The following is a 13,024-nucleotide window of genomic DNA, read 5'->3' as shown; positions in this document are numbered from 1 at the left end:
TCCTTGTAACACTAAGGTCCCTCATCAAATGCCATCTCTTCAGAAAGGCCTTCCCTGACCACGTTTTATCATATTGTGTTAATTTCTTCCTTTTAGGGCATTTACCACTGTCTGAAAATACTCTGTATATTTACTTAGGTACTTAAGTGTCTTTCTCCATCTTTAAACTCCGCCCTTAGCTAAACATAAAGAAAGCTTTGTAAAACGTAGGATCTTGTTATCATATTTATCATTATATTCACTGTCTGGCCCATAAAAGGTATCAATAAATATTTGAAGGAGAATATATTAGATAGATAGATAGATAGATAGATAGATAAATGCATATTGCCTAAATATGTGTGAATGTCTATATTAATTAATTTACCTACTGTAGCTTACACTCCATAACCTTATAGTGTTCAATTTTTTTCCTACACAGGCTATTTTTATTACTTGGATGGATCTAAAGATGCTCTCCTCTGTGGTAACAGCACCGATGCTGGGTATGTAATATTTGTTTCTAGTGTAAAGGCTTCAAAAAAGGGGAAAAACACATAATCAGTTTACTGATAAGAACTGTTTTTATATATTTGATAGCCTTATTTGACTCCTTCTGTCCCACAGTGAGTTCAGCCTTTGTAATTTTCTTAGTTACTGCATACCTTTGAAAGGAAGACTTGGAGACAGTGCTTAAATAAAAGCAAGATATACGTGATGTACACCTTAAGACAGTAGAAAATATTATTTCAGAAAACCCCACCCCAAGTTGGTTGGTTACTTTCTAGCGTTTCTTCTTTCTGGAAGGAAGGGTGACACAACCTTATTTTTCTTTCCATCCTCAAGTTCTACTCATTCTGCCATCAAGTATGACTCATAGCTGACTGAACACAGTGACATCTTGGCCACTCTAAAAATGTACCCCATGGACTGGGGTAAACATACTTTAAGAACCTCTTATTAGTACAACTATCCATCATGCTATGTATCCTATACTCCAGCTTCATTTCTGCTGTAGCGTTTTGTTCTTGCTCTCCTCCTGCCTGGATACCTCTTCACCAGGCTGTGTGTGCACTGGGGGCATAAGAATAGGAAACATCTTAAGGGTACAAATCTTACACAGTTTTTGTGCTTTGACTATTCTTGAATCTAATTTACTCCAAGAATAATTTCAGGAAGGGGCACAGTTTGGCAGAGGCCTATCAATCTTTATGGACACAAGAGCTGTTATATGACATTTGCTGTGTGTCTCCTGGTTTTGATGGCGATGATGATGATGATGATACTATTAGCAACTACCATTTATTAAATACTTTCTATGGGCAGAAACTAAGCTAAGTTATTGGTTTACATTATCTTTAAATTTGATAGCAATCTTAACCTTTTGAGATAGGTGTTACTATCTTGTTTTCACAGAAAGAGGGCTCTGAGCCTTGGAGTTAAAGCAATTTGTCAGTTACCAACTAGTAAATAGTAGGAGTGGGTTTCAAACCCAGTTCTTCCTAACTCCAAAAAGGTGGTCTTAATCATTATTCAATAATGTCCCCCTAGAAAAGGAACCTTGAGTTTCCCCCTTTTCTATAGGACCATTTAGCTTGCATCCTGAAGACATTCAGACTTATATTTTTCTTTTTCTCATGTAGTGACTGTCCAGAAGGGTACAAATGTGTGAAAGCAGGCAGAAACCCAGACTATGGCTACACAAGTTTTGACACTTTTGGTTGGGCCTTCTTAGCCTTGTTCAGGCTAATGACCCAGGATTACTGGGAAAACCTTTACCAACAGGTGAGTGCCAAGAGAAACATTCATTGCATTCATTGAATAATCTGATGTTTCTTACCTGCTTTAAATATGAGATGTTTTTTTCAATTTAGAGTAGAGAAAACTTATTTTATTGTTATATTTTTTAATCTTCACCCAAGGATACTTTTACATTTATCTTCAGATAAAGTGGGGGGAGGAGGGGAGAAAGAGAGAGAGAGAGAAAGAAACATTGATGTGAGACAGACACATTGACTGGTTGCCACCCGCACAACCCCAACTGGGGCCAGAGACAAACCACAACCAAGGTACATGCCCTTCGTGGAACTGAACCCAGGACTCTTTGGTCCACAGGCTGACGCTCTAACTGCTGAGCCAAACCGGCCAGGGCTCTTTTGTCTTTTTACTAAAAGTAGGTATTTTCTTCTTCCTGCACTATCAGAATGGATAGTTCTTGAATCATAAATTATTTTCTTATCTCTCCTGGACTTACTTGATCTCTAAATCTCTTTCCCCTTTGTAAATGTAGCATCCTATAGTGTCCTAAGTAAACAGCAAGAAAAATGCTGTAATGTGCTCTCATACCTCATTTACACTATGCTTTTCACATATGTCTTTCTGCTTGGAATGACCTAAAAATCAGGTCATCCTATGCTCATCATGCTTTATTTTTTGAACTCCCATGTACAATTGTTATGCCCCCAAATTCATATGTTGAAGTCCTAACTTCCAGTATCTTAGAATGACCATATTTGGAGTTAGAACCTTTAAAAAGATGACTGAGTTAAAATTAGTCTGTTAAGATGGGTCCTAATCCAATCTGACTGGTGTTCTTATGAGAAAGGAGATTAATACATGAGCAAGAGAGACACCAGAGATGCACATATACACAGAGAAAATGCCATTTGAGGACTCTATGAGAAAGTGGCCATCTGCAAGCCAAGGAGAAACCATACATGTCAACACTCTGATATTGAACTTCCAGCCTTCAGTCTGTGAGAAATACACTTCTTTTGTTTAAGCCACCTGGTCTGGAGCATTTTGTTATGGCAGCACTAGCAAATTAATATGAGTTAAAGACTCGATTCCCTTCTCTGAATTCTCCTCTCCCAATCAGTTGCTTCTTGCTCTAGACTTGCATGCCTGTGAATGTTCTTCAGTTTACGGCGTCCATCTCTTGTGCTATAATTGTTCACTCACATGTCCATCTCCTCTAACTCGAATGTGATCCTCTTGGGCCTGTGGGCTCTGTTTTCCCCAAAAGCAAGGAGACCAAAAATGATGATTCTGTATTATAATTGTTAACCAATCACTTTTCTCAACTTGCACATTCTTCTTCTTTTTTATTAATTAATTAATTTATTTTTGTTACAGATGTTTCTCCTTTTCCCCCCACTGATTCCCCCTCACTCTCCTTCCCCGCCCTGTCCCCAGCTTTGTTGTCCATGTCCATTGTTCATGCACACATGCATATAAGTTCTGTGGTTTATTTCTCCCCCACCACCCCCTCTTCTGGGGATTGTCAGTCTGTACCCCACTTCCACGTCTCTGGGACTACGCCATTCCTCAGACTGTTATGTTCATTATATTCCACAAATAAATGAGATTGCCACAGATTCTTCTTTTGGCCTGTTTTTTGTGTATTTAATTTCTGAGAATATTATAAATGAATGTAGAAAGGACATAAAAATATGCAGGAAAACAAATACAAATGACTTTTTTAGTATGCAAAAAGATACTCACTTTTTCTTTAAATTAAAATGACAGTGACAGCCCTGGCCGTGGCTCAGTGGTTAGAGCGTCGGCCTGCGGTCCCGAGAGACGCGGCTTCGGTTCCCACTAAGGGCATGTACCTTGGTTGCAGTTTGTCCCCAGCCCTGGTTGGGTCATGCGGGTGCAACCATTTGATGTGTCTCTTTCACGTCGATATTTCTCTCTCTCTCTCTCCCTCCCACTCTATCTGAACAAAAAATGTCCTCGGGTGAGGATAAAAAAATAAATAAATAAATAAATAAATAAATAAATAAATAAAATGACAGTGACATACAATTTTTTACCTGTCAGAATTTCTAAGATCAAAAAGTAGATCTAGCCCTGGCCGGTTTGGCTCAGCGGTTAGAACACTGGCCTGCGGTCTGGAGAGACCCGGGTTCAGTTCCCGCTAAGAGCACGTACCTCGGTTGCAGTTTGTCCCCGGCCCTGGTTGGGTCGTGTGGGTGGCAACCACTCGATGTGTCCCTTTCACATCGATGTTTCTCTCTCTCTCTCTCTCTCCCTCCCACTCTATCTGAACAAACTATCAAAAAATGTCCTCAGGTGAGGATAAAAAAAAAAAAAAAAAAAAGTAGATCTAAAGAGAAATACTCTCTGACTGAGATATGTAGGGGAATATTCCTGGAAACCACTAGGGAGGGTAACACGGGTATTCCTATGAAAATTAGAATAAATATACCTGTTGAGCTAACAATTCCACTACATACTAAGAATTTATTCAAGACAAGATATCAGTAATAATAGTAACTGATAGAAAATGGATTTGAGTAACTAGGCATCAGAGATAGGAGAGACTTATTTTTCATTTAATGTCTGCATCATTTGAATTATTTTTTCCACTTGTTTTATTTTTAAATTTTTAGTAAATGTTAATTAAACATTTATTCATCTTGTATGAACATAAAACATAGTAATTAATACTTCTTGTTAAAGATAGAATTTTAACACTAACAGGGACTATTTATCTGGTCCTATAATTTGAAAACGAGCAAAGCAGTTAGTTTTTCATTCATTTTTAGACTTGGGAAAAAATTTTAGGAATTTTCTATTTTATAATATTTAAGAATTATACCCAATTTTAGTACAAGTTTAATAGATTGCTATATACTGTATACCGAAAATGTATATATTTTAATACTGTTGTCTTCCATGAAGATATAATTTTATCCCTTTATATATTGATAACATGAGATTATACAAAACTTCCCTATTTGCCCATGCCTGATAATGCCATTCGAGTTCAAATAATTTACACACAAAAAAACCTTTTGTTATTAAAATAATTATTTCCATTTCCCCTAGACACTGCGTGCTGCTGGGAAAACCTATATGATCTTCTTTGTTGTGGTGATTTTTCTGGGCTCCTTTTATCTAATAAACCTGATCCTGGCTGTGGTTGCCATGGCCTATGAAGAACAGAACCAGGCAAACATGGAAGAAGCAAGGCAGAAGGAGTTAGAATTTCAACAGATGTTAGATCGGCTTAAAAAAGAACAAGAAGAAGCTGAGGTATTGTTATTTGGTTTAAAACTCTTTCTAGAAGTAGTAGTGCAGAGGGAACTACGGTGACCCTGGGGGGTATGCTCAGTCTTCCCCAAGGTGATTTTCCTTAATGGAGCCCTTTATATAAACTGAACCTTCATTCTGGTGTGGTCAAAAGAACCAATCATGGATTGAGTGACAGCTGACATCTGACCCAGTCTACTTTCCCCCATAATCAGCTCACCCTGGTGCAGAGCATGTTCTAGCTGTTCCTCCTACACCTGTTACTTGGAATTCCTCAGTGTCTGTGGTATTATGCAAAGTCCTAAAGCGTAATATATTTCCCCAGAACAGTTGTACACAAAGGTTTAGGGGACGTTATTTTAATGTTAAAGTTAATAGATACTCTATGGAGTAGAAAGCAAAATGTGTGTCAGGTTTTGTTAAATGTGAGGATTTTTAAGATAAAAATGTGAGATATTAAAAAATTAATACTTATGGATGTGGCCACTATGGGCTAAGTCACACGTTTTTGAGCATTTCTACTTAATCCTCTCTCCAAAGGGATACATCAGTGGAAAAGTTTGAGAAGGTTTGTATTAAGAGAACCAAAATTTCAAATATTCTCCAAGAGTCTTACAACTCATTTGATGGTTTGATCTAGTTAAATCTCTTCAAGGAATATAATCTTTTGGGGAGAGTGTAGTAACCTGTAATGCAGACAAATTTTGATGCAGAAAGATATTCAGTGCAGTATTTTAATAATATTAAAAATCAGAAAGCATTTAAATTTTCAAAAATTAGAAAATGCTTAAGAAGATTATGATTTTTTTTTATCTTGGAGTATTTTAAACCATAAAATTATGTGTTTTAAGAATATTATCTCAAAAAGGTGTTGATATAGCAATGTAATAAATGGTAGGATATAGAATTGAGTGTAAGACATAAATAATTTAAAAAGTATATATATAAAGACTTGAAGAAATTGTAACACTGATTATTTTGGGAATGTAGGATTATGAGTGATTTTTAATTTTTATTCATAATATCTTTATTTTCCAAAATTTTAGAAGGATTTTTTTTTTAATAAAGGGGTAGGTAGCATTAGGTTATCCCAGGAATTTCCTAGGGATCCCCTAGAAGTCTCTTTCATTTTCTTGGGATATTAGTCTGTAATAACTAATTTTAATTTTCAGCCAGCTTATTCTTCACTAAATGTAATGTGCCTAATTCTTTTGCTGATATTGAGTTAATTATCTGAACAACATGTGCAAATTATCTTATCACATGGTTTATGCTTTATGTCCCAAAATAGCTGGTAAAATGTCTACATATATTATTTAAAATTGCATTACTATAAATATAGTAATAGTCTGGAATAGTGTCATTCCAGAGCAGAATGGCGCTTTGTTACAGTGCAGGAGAAGCAATAAGTACATACTTTGTAAGAGTAAAGAAAATGATCTTTCTTCCCATACAAGGACATGATTATATGCACAATATAGTTAAATTCACGGTAGAGAGGTCTCCCATCATCAGGTTTCCCTGACTTAGGAAATGACTCACTGTGTGTGTGACATCTGGGCCCAACAGGCAATAGCGGTGGCAGCAGCCGAATATGCAGGTACCAGGAGAAGCCGGATTATGAACCTCTCTGAGAGTTCTTCTGAAACATCTAAACTGAGTTCTAAAAGTGCGAAAGAAAGAAGAAACAGAAGAAAGAAAAAGAATCAGAAGAAGCTCTCTGGTGGGGAAGAAAAGGGAGATGATGAGAAATTGTCCAAATCGGAATCAGAGGAGAGTATCAGGAGAACAAGTTCCTATCTTGGTGTTGAAGGCTACAGGCGAGCGCGCGAAAAGAGATTGTCTACCCCTAATCAGGTACCATGGGCACTCAAATGAGTGTCTGCAGAGGTAGGATTATAGAGCAAAATGGTCTGTTCTGAGGGAAGGGACCTCAGGAGAGAAGAGTGACTTCATTGGCATGTTTTTAGGTAAAAACCTATTGATTGCTGAGCGTGTATGGAAAGAATATGGATGTACGTAGTTTTGCATTTAAGTTTCTAAGGGGCTTATAGTTTTGGAATTGTCATATCTTCTCCAATAAACACATTTTCAAAACAAAATATTCATGAGAGAACCATTGTAGAATTGAAAAAAAAAATATTTACACTATAGATTAATTTTTACATTTATTTAGTCTGTGTTTTATAATGCCTATATTGGTTAAAAATGAACCTTAGATTAGTATTTTCTCTTCTTCACCCCTGTAGGTAATATATCACCCAAATATCAGCTAGAAAGTTTGGAGACATCGTAACAACCCCCACGCCCAGCTGCATCAGACACTAACATGTAGTCCCATAGTCTGTTACTCTGCCTGTGTGGACTTTCTCTTTCCCTTTCTTTCCTTTTCCATGGAAACCTCCACATTTCAGGTCTCTCTGCCTACAAACTTTCAAGATGAACCTTTGCTTCTATTCTCCGTAACATTTATTTTCTGTTGCACAACCCCTCCAATTTTTTTTTTTTTTTCTAATCAAAGCTGTCCCTCTGCTCAAATCAAATAAAGAATAAACTCTGTTGACTACTGTCCAGAGAACAAACCCACACGTTATCCAAGACCCACATGTCATTTAGCCTCATTTCCTACATTTCTGTGCCTTCGGGTACACTCAGGCCACCATGATTTTCCACTCTCTCCTACGTGCCCTGTGCTTCTATGCCTTTGTTACTTAGCACACTGTGGTTTTCTCTAAGGAGGATAATTCTCTTCCTTGTTTCCTCTGGCATAGTACCACCCACTCTTCACCCATTAGCTCAGATCCACCCATCCCCCAGATTTCCCTTTGTCCTCTCCACTGCCCTCAATCAACTGTCCAGTGGCCCCTTATACTTCTCACCTGTGTCTTCATTTAAATGTCCTAGCTTCTAAGACTTCAGTCTGCAAAACCTGTCAGATATGCGTAGAAATAAAAGATATAGTCCCTGACGTCAAAGACTTCATAATTTAGTTGGCAAAACAGAACTTAAATACGTGCACTATCAATAAAAAGAGCTATGATAAGAGCAGCCTGAGCTAGTGTCAAAGCAAAACCTTGGTATACACACTTTCCATTACTCACGGAGCCTCCCACTTTGTCCTTTACATAGTAAGCACTAACAGTTATTGAATTAGATCCATCCAAAAAATATGCATTCAGTTTGGTTTATAGACACAGTTTATCTTGGACGTGAGTCATATAAATGTGACTTTTCCCACCTTTGGTATTGGGCAAGTTCTTTTCCATGTTCTAATATTTTATGACTTTATAAGCGTACTAGTATGAAAAGGTCTTTGTTAATATGCCTTACCTGAGCAGTCAGTGTGTAAGGCAGAGTTCTAAGCAATGGAATGCAAAGAAGCATACAGCACATACATAAATCAAGAGAGTTTAATACTTATGTAACTTTGGGATTGAGAGATGAAAATCTAAATAACAGGCATCAATGCCAAATTAGTTTTTGAAGTAATATGTCCTCTGTAGCAAAATGAATGGCACAAAAAGATCGGAGAGGTCACTCCAGGCCAGAATAGCAGAGAGCCCTGCAGCTGCAAACATGTACCTGGTCCTGAAAGGATGGGTTCTTCCGGTCTTTCTGTCCCTGAGTTGGAAGAATTTGTCTTCTTGCTTAATTGCTTTGTTTTGAAATATGTTTCTTTTAAACCAGCATAGAGCCACCTGCCCTCAGGTCAGTGGTTTCCATGGTGATTATGTGACACGCACTTCTGTCTTTAGGTGCTTCAGCAGATACATGTCATCTTTTCTTTTTTCTGCAGTCACCACTCAGCATTCGTGCCTCCTTGTTTCCTCAAAGGCGCAGCAGCAGAACAAGTCTTTTTAGTTTCATAGGTCGAGGAAAAGATGTAGGATCTGAGACTGAATTTGCCGATGACGAGCACAGCATCTTCGGAGACAGCGAGAGCAGAAGGGGCTCCTTGTTTGTGCCCCACAGACCTCGGGAGCGGCGCAGCAGTAACATCAGTCAAGCCAGTAGGTCCTCCCCAATGCCGCCGGTGAACGGGAAGATGAACAGTGCCGTGGACTGCAATGGTGTGGTCTCCCTGGTTGATGGACCCTCAGCCCTCATGCTCCCCAATGGACAGCTTCTGCCAGAGGTGATAATAGATAAGGCAACTTCTGATGACAGCGTAAGGACGTTTTACATAGCTCAGGCATGGCTCCGCCCTTGTACTTGCATCAGTCACTCTTTTCTGCTGGAGGGGCCTTCTCTGGTCCTGGGAATGGCGCTGCATTTTGCAATACTTTGTAGAAACACACCTTTAACTCCTTAACTTAATCCTTTTACTATGTGCTATAGGCATATAATTCAAAGATTTTTAAACCCCACTTTTAAGAGATATAATTGATATATAACATTAGTTTCAGGTGCACAACATAATGATTGAATATAAAACCCCATTTTTTAAAAAGGTACTTACCTATTGTTATTATACTTGAAGATTATAAATTATCCCTTTATAAAACAATTCATAAAAGATATATATCAGCATAGAAAATTTAATGATGGTGATGCTCTTATCAGTTGATACTAGGTCTCATTTTTCTAAGGAAATTTGGATTATTTACCACCTTCTGCTATCTTTTTCAAGTGACTACTTAATATATATTACACCTTATGGCAAGGGATCTTATTTGAGTTGTTAATAATAGCAATAATGATAGCAAACATGTACTTAGTATTCACAAAAGCCCCATGAGGTGATATGTTACTGTCCTGTTGACAAAGGGGAAACTGAAGCAGAGAAATGAAGCTAATAAATGGGAACCCTGAAGTTCAGAGACCCTCTGTTTCAGAGCTTATGCTCTAAACCACCACACTTGGCTCTGTCCAATGTCACATGGAGATAACTTAGAATGGCGATGCTTTTTTCCCACACACAAATAAATTTACTGTTTGCAATGAAAAAATACTCTTTGCTTGTGAGTCTGTGAATAATAACGTAAGATCAGAACACACATTAATACAAACACACACATAAAAAGAAAAAAAAAGCAACAATTTCAAGAGTTTAGGAATCACTGAGTGGTTAAAGGGTCTGATTAGGTTTCAAAGTGAGACCTTTATAGTTTCTGGAGTTTCCAGGTTACCTCTTTAGCCCACTAAACTATGTTACAGTGCCTTAGGAAATCTCAGCAAAGTCTTTGACTAACCTAACAAGCTTTGAACTCACGCTGCTTATTCATATATTCATATTTGCAGACAATGCAGCATTTCCAGTGAGAATAAAGTTCCATCGAAGCCCTGGCCACACATCTTTCAGTTGGAATGAATGCATGTGCTTTTACGTACCATGTGACCTCTGCGCTGCATGATACAGCTCAGCCCTTCTGTCTAGGCACTTTTCCCTGTCAAATGAGCATGTTCAATTTCTGTGCAACCAGATCTTTGTTGAGTTTTGCTTTTCAATGTGTATTATCTGTAAAAGATTATATCATTTATATCAAATTGGGAGATCATATCCTAGTTTAAATATTTTAATTTCATCTGAATTGTATATTTCAATTGTTTATTAAACAAATTTTTGTCTTAACATGGGGAAAAAGAAGTCTCTGCTTCTGGAAAGTCAGGAAGTAGAGACTGTATCAAAGAAATAGTTATAGAGAGATCTCTGTAAAAAGCCACCTGTAGATATGTATATGTCTGTGAACATCCACATACTTACATACATACATATACACATGGGCATATATATGCCTGAGTGTCTATGTTTATTTATATATATATATATTTATATATATATATGCTGTACAACTATACAAATGTATAATTCTAGAACTATACATGTTTGTTTGTAGGTGGTGTGTATGTATATATATACACATATATACATAACACACAAACAGATAGACTTATAGGTGTATAGAACGATGATAAATGTAGAGTTGTATAGTTGTTTGTATGTATATATGTATGTGTGTTTGTGTGTGTGCTGTTGACCTGGCTCTGAACCGGCATAGTGTTTTAACTTTGAATTTGCTGCCAAGATTAAGAAATAAGGTATTTCACATAAAAATGAATATACCTGGTAAAACTGAGCTCATATTCCTGCATGGCAACAATCCTTTGAACTAAACAGTGGTCACCTCTTTTACATGGAGCTTACATTCTCTGTTTTGCTACAGCTCCCATCAGTCTTAATTGTCCTTTTCAAACTGAGTCATTTATCATCATGTACTCAGATCAGTTCATGAGCTCTGACTTGGCAATAAAAAATAATCATTACAGTTACTTCCATTAATGCTGTTACTTCAACAAAGAATAATTAAAGAAATTTATCAGAGAATACTGAGATTCTACCCCTTTACACACACACCCCAAGAACACTTGTTTAGCTGTTTTCATATAAGACTTTTACACAGTAAAACAACCTGAATACATTGGAGACCCAAAAAGATAGAGAGATGATGATTGTGATAATAACAATAAAAGCAGCTCCTTTAATATTCTATCTCTTAAGTATTCATTCCTTTACTCCTTGTAGCAAGAATGTAAAGCAAGTACTTTGCTTATCCCATTTCACTGATGATGAAACTGAGACAGAGAGAGGTCAGGTAACTCTCCTGTGATACACCAGTACATAGCAGAACCATGATTTGAATGCAGCAATCTCATTTCAAATTACTTTTAGTTACTCATTAGCTACTTAAGATAGATTTTATTTTATACCTATAATTTATTAGAATGATATTTTTTAAAGTTTAATCAATCATAATTTTTAGGGCACAACCAATCAAATACACAAAAAGCGACGTTCCAGTTCCTATCTCCTTTCTGAAGATATGTTGAATGACCCCCATCTCAGACAAAGAGCAATGAGTAGAGCAAGCATACTATCAAATACTGTAGAAGGTAGGTAATATCATTTTATTTACGGATGTTTAAGTGAAATTCAGATAAATCCTGCTCAGTGCGTGAAGTTCTTAGGAAGAATTCAAATAACTTAAAGTGGTTTTAAGCAATGGTAAAGATAACCATTGGACACTAATGGAATTATCTATATGTGCTAAACATGGATAAAATTATCGGTGATGAAAGACGGGCATTGAATGACATGAACTTTCAAAGATAAATATCTTAATGGTAATTAATGAAGAACCTAGGTTAACCCAGGACTGTATAGTTCTTCAATATGTAATCTTAGAAACTTGACCTACTCTCTCTGAATTTATCGTCTCTCTAATATGTAAGAAAATAATAATACTTCCAGATGTAGATAAATTGCTGCCTCTGAGTACATTCTATAAAATTGTAAAATGTTCACATGTGACATGACATCTGTTGAAATTATGAGGAAAAAGCATTAGAGAAAGCAGCTTAGAGAATATGTTAATAATAGGGGTTGGACACTCCTGTGCACTGAGAAGGGAGTCAAAGGGTGGCAACTTTTATCATGTGCTGGCTCCCATTCTCTCCCCCCAAAATATGCTCTAGTTCTTATCTTGTCCAAAGGCTACCTACCACCTCGCCAGACAGCACCCACCTCCTAAACTCATGGGAAGAAGCAAATGGGCTAATTGTATGAGTCACTCCATAAATTATTTCTAGTCCCCTTGTTCTGGGATTGTTTTCACCTGCGAACTAGCAAGAGCTTTTCCTGGATAGAGTAGAATTATATTATTGTTGTCATGGGATTAAGGATATAGGAGGGAAGTATGCATATTGGTGAGAAGTATACATTTTCCCTTAAGAAAACATAGGTTGTCTCATTTACCATCACATATTAGGTACATGTTGCTCTGAGAGATGCCATATCTGCTACCAGTCACTAATTTCACTGCCTTCCCCTTACTTCGGCTTGATCTAGTAAATGAACAGGTTATAGGGTTATTACATTTTTGGGTAATAATGTTATGTAATATTACATTTTTATGGAATAATGCTATGATTTCCGAAACAGTACTGTTAAATTTGCAAAGTCTAAACCAGAAAACTTGTTTCAGTGTGAAAGAGTACTGCTGCTTTT

The 13,024-nt window shown here is 37.0% G+C and overlaps 1 protein-coding gene across 5 annotated transcripts in view; it reads left to right on the top strand.

Annotated features, from left to right (window-relative positions):
• Nucleotides 1-13,024, top strand: part of SCN9A (sodium voltage-gated channel alpha subunit 9) — an 87,022-nt gene that overhangs the window by 17,877 nt on the left and 56,121 nt on the right. For 2 of the 5 annotated variants that reach the window (XM_036253709.1, XM_036253707.1), the window contains exons 8-13: nucleotides 399-485; nucleotides 1,623-1,764; nucleotides 4,816-5,022; nucleotides 6,589-6,876; nucleotides 8,816-9,154; nucleotides 11,781-11,910. In XM_036253709.1, the coding sequence (XP_036109602.1) occupies nucleotides 399-485; nucleotides 1,623-1,764; nucleotides 4,816-5,022; nucleotides 6,589-6,876; nucleotides 8,816-9,154; nucleotides 11,781-11,910 (1,193 nt within the window). Of the gene's footprint in view, nucleotides 1-398; nucleotides 486-1,622; nucleotides 1,765-4,815; nucleotides 5,023-6,588; nucleotides 6,877-8,815; nucleotides 9,188-11,780; nucleotides 11,911-13,024 lie in introns of all 5 variants that reach the window. The other 3 variants (XM_036253710.1, XM_036253708.1, XM_036253706.1) reach the window with 2 other exon arrangements.

The sequence above is a fragment of the Molossus molossus genome, unplaced genomic scaffold (genome assembly GCF_014108415.1).
Source record: "Molossus molossus isolate mMolMol1 unplaced genomic scaffold, mMolMol1.p scaffold_m16_p_11, whole genome shotgun sequence".
Classification (NCBI taxonomy): Eukaryota; Metazoa; Chordata; class Mammalia; order Chiroptera; family Molossidae; genus Molossus; species Molossus molossus.
This window is presented reverse-complemented; position numbering and strand designations above follow the sequence as displayed.